Source organism: Epinephelus moara, chromosome 9, assembly GCF_006386435.1.
Source record: "Epinephelus moara isolate mb chromosome 9, YSFRI_EMoa_1.0, whole genome shotgun sequence".
Taxonomy (NCBI): Eukaryota; Metazoa; Chordata; class Actinopteri; order Perciformes; family Serranidae; genus Epinephelus; species Epinephelus moara.
In genome coordinates, this window is record NC_065514.1 from 2,664,735 (window position 1) to 2,670,544 (window position 5,810).

The following is a 5,810-nucleotide window of genomic DNA, read 5'->3' on the forward strand; positions in this document are numbered from 1 at the left end:
GACATGTTCCTCTGCCTGTTGCTGCTCCCTCTCTCTCCTCGTCCGCTCTTCAGTTTCAATGAGCTCTGCGTCTGTGTACGTCCGTGTTCAAATAAATACGCCATGACTGCTCCAAACAGAGTAACTCCTCACGTTTGTAAGGTCACTCCAGCGGTAACTTCCTGCAACAACTCAAATCTCGCGAGATGTGAGATTTCAGAGCCAGACTTTCACTCTGAGTGAGTGTTTTGACTTGCCACGACAAACATGTCCGAATTTTGACCTGATTTTGACCAACTGGATCTGGATGAGCCATTTGAATTTGATGAGCGCCCGTAATTATTTGAACACGTATTAATTATACAAACAATCCGAGCCTATCTGTGTGAAAAAATGCACTTTTAGTGGACGTATTTTGACGTTGTTTGACGCTGTCTGAGTGCCCTATTATTTAATATAGCGCGCGCTCACGGGCTGCAGGCAGGTCAGCCCTAGCTTCATACTGGAGACATGTCACATATTGAACATCCTATCACTCATTTAGACAAAAGGAGATCTGAAAATAGGGCCCAGGTTGAAAAAAAAAACATTAGTTCCTCTTTAAGTCCAAGTAGATGTTTGTGCCAAATTTGAAGAAATTCCCTTGACGTGTTCTTGAGATATTGTGTTCACAAGGATTGGACGTGCATAGGTAAGTACAGACAGACGGACAACCTAAACACATAATGCCTCTGGCCACGGCTGTTGTGGGCACAGAGGCATAAAGCAACATTTTGTTCTCCTCTCAAAAGAGAATCAAAAAATGTCAGATTTCCAGTGAGCAGTTCCTCTCAGGGAGTCCTTCAATGGTTTGGATCGAAAACCTCATTTAGAGCCAGTCCAGCAAATAAAGTTGTTTATCCTGTAACAAACTGAACCAGTGTCGGCTCCGTTGGCCAACCAAAGACATGCAGGAGCACATTCCTGGTGACGTGAACGCCATCCTCTCTGTTTCAAACACTGTGGAGCTCTTTACATTTTAAAAACAGATATATTTGACACATTCTTCATACTGGTATATTCTTTGCACTTATCATCACAAAGCTGACTCTGTACTCTGCACAGCTAGAGATATATTTTAAAAATCTTCAATATATTGTTTTTACTTTTTATTTTTTACTAAAGACTCTTTGCTTTTTCTCTGATTTGTTTGTTATGCAGCAAAACATCAAGGTAAATCTGTGAAAACCTACTTACCTAAAAACTGAATTTTGATTTGATTTGATTTCTACTTTGCCACAAACGATAAAAGGATTGCTGAGTTTTAAAATCATGTCTTTAAGTATGATAAACTTTCAGTGTTTCGTCGTCTGATGAACTTCAAAACTCATGGATTTGTTGCTAAATATTCCTCGCCCCTGAAGCGACACACCTGCACCGATGCAGCCCAGTTTCATTTTTTAAACCGCAGTGTTTTCAGTATGAACTCCGAGTCAGCTGATTCGTTAACCCTCCTGTGAGCAGGTGATAACCCTCAGATGGTACTTGCTTGTTCCTCCAGTAGGAGCTCATGTCGTCCGGTCAGGCGTTTCTCTCTGTCGGAGGAATGTACTCCAGACCCAGGTGAGCAAATATCTCCTCCTCTGACGTCGCTCTCAGATATTTATTCTGTAGGAACAATTGAAAAGACGAATCATATTAGTTTTGTGAAAGACAAGATCGAATGTGTTGAGAGTTTATGAGCGATGATACCTGTTTGTTATCGTACAGAGCGTGGCTGCTCAGAGACATGGCCTTCTCGTGTCCCGCCCAGCGTCGCAGCTCCCTCTCAAACAACTGCAGAGAGTGTGGAGTCAGTGGAAGTATAGCTCACTGTGGCAGATCTTATCTTTGGTCATTTATGAGAGGTCACCTTGGAGCCGGTCCAGCCCAGCAGAGCAAAAGCAAACTGGCTGATGGGAGACACCACCAGGTCGACTCTCACAGCTCTCCAGGGTTTGTGTCCGGCAGGTTTGGTCCGCTCCAGTCCGTCATCTTTAACCTGCGACAGGGCTTCAGGAGTGAACGCGTCCTCAGGTGTGTTCTCTGTGTCCGTCTGCTTTGCTCCTTGTCTCTCCTCTTCGGACAGTTTAAAGATGGAGAAACACCTCTCAAAGCGGTCCATGTTGGAGGAGGGCCGAGCCGGACCGTCCTCAGACTCCAGGTAAGAGTTTCTCGTAGTCTTCTGGTACAACAGGAAACCCTGCAGAGACAGAAAACTATTAAACGTTTGTGCAGCGAGAATGTGGCTGATATGGATCCAGGTTATTAAAAAGAGGCAAAATGTTGACATTCATTACACTGACGACACGTTACTTTATAAAACAAAACCCGTAGACTCAGAGTTTACCTGTGATTCCAACCAGGAGACGATTTTCGGCATCAGTCCGACCTCTCGGCCCTCCTCTGGGTGTGTTATCAGGAAGTCCACGTCATGGCCCGTCAGCTTTCCTCTGCAGAGGGTCAGAGGCACAGATGTTTAAGTTTGGAGTGAATTTCTGAAATTCCAACCAAATAAATCTGGAGAAGTCGCTGCCTCCAAAAAAGTGTTACCATTTCTTTAAGAAATATTTTACAGAGAAGAGAAATATTCGAGACTTTTGTAAATTAAATTAAGTGAATTTAAAGTTGGCTACGGTTAGCTAGCAGCTAACTGGTACCATGGTGGACAACTTTACAGCTCTGTACATTTGGTCCGTCCAAAAAGTCACGGCTCTGGATGTAGATTTCTCCATGTTGTTACCGGCTTCTTCTTCTCTTACACATTTAATGCTATTGGACTTCTGGGTCAAAGCCCGGGGCGGAAACTGTGGAGCATGCTCAGAGCGCCTCGACCAGTTTGGGTCTGATCGACAACATTAAGGTGTATCTGAATAACTGTAAAATCTTTTTAACCGTCATTATTCCTAGCAGGGTCATGAGAGCGAGTGTTTGCTCTTTTACCGTCTGAATCCTCCAATCAGAGAGATCTGTGCTCCTGGTAACACAGAGGCGACAGCTTCCTCCACGATCTCTCCGATGGTGTCAGCCTCCGCCTTACTGACCGGCTGGTTCAGGTCATCGTAGTGCTCCAGACCTGAGAGATGTAAAGAGTTCGTTCAGAGAGAAACAAGATGAAGTACAGACTGAAGCAGACCTGAGTGTCAGGACGCTCACACACCTGCTCGCTGCGCTCGGTTGAGTGTTTGACCTGAGGCCTGTAACTGTTGCAGGTTGTGTATCCCGTCTCTGATCCAACGTCCTGCTGTTTTTACTCCGACTCCAAAAATACCTGTTAGAACCTGAAATACAGACGGTGAGCAGAAAGGTGCTCAAAAACTGACAGAAGGCGCAGGAAATCTTGTGTGGACTCTCAGTAGAGCTCCTTATGCATTCAAATCCAAACTTTGGTCACAGTGTGTATGATGTAGTGTCAAAATATTATTTTCATAAGCCCCTCTAAAAAACGTGGCCGTAGCAAACGTGATGACGATGCTACCTAAAAAACCTCCAGACCGCCTGATGTGTCTCTTGGTGAGCCAAACCTTCTTTGAGACATGTGTGTCATCAGTCTTACAAATGAGATTGATTCCTCCGCACCCCTAACTGGAACAGAAGCTAAGCAACGTACCGCTGTTCCGCTCAGAAGGTAAGGAGCTCCTGCACCTCAGTGTTTTTACTATTTGTGAACATTTTCAGCCGCTGTTCTTCTCTGAGTTAGCTGCTAACTGCTAACAGCTACTTTTTCAAGCTGCTGCGGTGGGTCGCGTGCATAAAAGCTTGTGCACACTGAGTCCCTGTTTGTTTTGGAAGCATTTTTATAACTCTTTCATTGCACAGAAACCTTTCACACTGATTTCGACGCGTTTTATTGTTCTATTTGTTGCAAAAATTCGCAATTCGTGACAAAATGAAAAGACACATTTCCTCTTTTGCCTCTCTCCATTGGGGACATCACCTCCACCACAGCTGCATGAAGGTGCAGCACTGTCGTCCACATTCTGTGTGCGGTCCACATCCTCCTCCTCTTCTTCATCATATGACTATATCACTATCTGACCTGTTGAACGTGAGCTCTTTGAGTTATGAAATGATTCTGTGTGTCTTGTCTCAGCTGTGTCCCGCCGCCACATTTTCTTCACTGATTCTTGGTCAAACGTCTCTAAAGGCTCTGACGGAGGCGAAAAACGCAGAAAATCGAACCTGTTCAGAAAAATTAAATGACAGACAAAAGTTTGCTCTCAGTGCGCAAACATGATCATCACAGTGCGAGGTCGTACTTATTTTTACACGTGCGAGAATTACAGACAAAAAACAAATTTAGTGGCCATGATCCCGCCCCGCACGCCGTCCTGTTTATACAGACATCGTTTCATAGCTATCACTACCTCCCGTGGTGGCTTAAAGGCGAGACAACTCTGTCCCCCAAAGCGCGATTGTACCGCATATACAGAATGGGGAGGTGGCAGGATGGCGCCACATTCCTGTCTTGAACAGGCAGCGTAGGGCCGTTTCATAGTCAACACAAAGGCATGCAGACGCGAACGCACTGGGACGCCATTGGCCGCCATGATGCGTGCTTGCGTCTCAAAATGTGTTGTCCATTTTTTTGATATGCGACGAAATTAACCACCAATTAACCACTTTTGTGTAAGAGTCATTTTTATCTTTGATCAGCTGGTGACCCTTCAGATTTGTCCTCGCACGCCTCTGTGGTTTGAAGACTCAAGTTTATGTGTAAAACAGCTGACACACCTTCAGCGCGTTAAACCGCTCAGACTGCTTCGTAGATTCAACTTCACTCGATGTTCCGTTTTCCAAAATGTCCTACAAGAGCAGAGAAGTGATTATCAGACCTCTCTGAGTTTGATAAAGACGATATAAAAAGAACATTTTCTACTACTTTGATGACTCTCAGCGAATGTCCTCCGAGACAGGGAAGCCCTCTGAGCTGCGTCATGCTCGTCACCGGTTTAGGGAGGGCCTTCAACACGGCGGCGGCCCGTCGGAACGCGACACCTCGTCCCTCCTCGTCACTGAGCTCAGCTTTTTCAGCGAGCAGCGACAGAGCATCCTGAGACAGGAAACATGACATCACCTAGATGTGAGGTTTAAACTAACATCAGTGTTTCAGGTGTGACATATGAGGTCTGTGTTTGCTGGGGGACGTTACAGTGAGGACGGCGTTGTGGTTGTCCAGGGTGGTCCTCCTCTGACAGCCGTAGCTCGGCACAGAAAACTCCACAACATCCTCTTCATCAGTCTGCTGCTCCTGTAAAACACAGAGAGACAAACAGCTGTACAATTATAAATGAAATCCAAACATCAAACTGATAACCATAAAAATCTGGACTATCCTTTAATTTCACTTGTGCGTGTTATACAGTGCGTCTCATAACTCTGAATAGGTTTTTATAGTTGAGTGAAGTTGGACGTACCTGTAGTTTGTGTCTGTCCAGTACTTCAACAGGACGTCCTGCTGACATGCTCTCTGTGTACCAGCTGATGTCCAGCAGGTGAGCAGGTGTTCGAACTCGACCTTCGACCTGTGACGCGAGCCACGTCCTGACCTCATCACCAGAGTTGTTCTCAGAAATCACATGTGTGACCCTCTCACTGAGCAAAGACAAGATACAACATGTGACAACCTGATGGACACGTGACCAACACAACACTGATGCCAATTATCTTGATGATTAATGGTTGAGGTGATTTTATAAATATTTAAACACTAGTCCATACCCATTGGTAGCTTTGTCACCTTCTACCTATGCCAGTCCTCAATGCCTATGTGCAGTTTCACATAGATTGACCACGTCAGTGAGTAGAAAAAC

At 45.2% G+C, this 5,810-nt stretch overlaps 2 protein-coding genes across 2 annotated transcripts in view; both read right to left on the reverse strand.

Annotated features, from left to right (window-relative positions):
* LOC126396061 (E3 ubiquitin-protein ligase MARCHF5-like) overlaps positions 1-5,810 on the reverse strand; it is a 158,653-nt gene that overhangs the window by 15,902 nt on the left and 136,941 nt on the right. The gene's annotated exons all lie outside the window — the stretch shown is intronic.
* polm (polymerase (DNA directed), mu) overlaps positions 647-5,810 on the reverse strand; it is a 7,527-nt gene continuing 2,363 nt past the window's right edge. Inside the window, exons 2-11 of the mRNA XM_050053854.1 lie at positions 5,415-5,592; positions 5,150-5,248; positions 4,880-5,050; positions 4,732-4,803; positions 3,158-3,278; positions 2,941-3,073; positions 2,348-2,450; positions 1,871-2,200; positions 1,711-1,794; positions 647-1,626 (exon numbers count right to left, since the gene is read on the reverse strand). Coding sequence (XP_049909811.1) covers positions 1,540-1,626; positions 1,711-1,794; positions 1,871-2,200; positions 2,348-2,450; positions 2,941-3,073; positions 3,158-3,278; positions 4,732-4,803; positions 4,880-5,050; positions 5,150-5,248; positions 5,415-5,592 — 1,378 coding nt within the window. The 3' untranslated portion in view covers positions 647-1,539. The remainder of the gene's footprint in view (positions 1,627-1,710; positions 1,795-1,870; positions 2,201-2,347; positions 2,451-2,940; positions 3,074-3,157; positions 3,279-4,731; positions 4,804-4,879; positions 5,051-5,149; positions 5,249-5,414; positions 5,593-5,810) is intronic.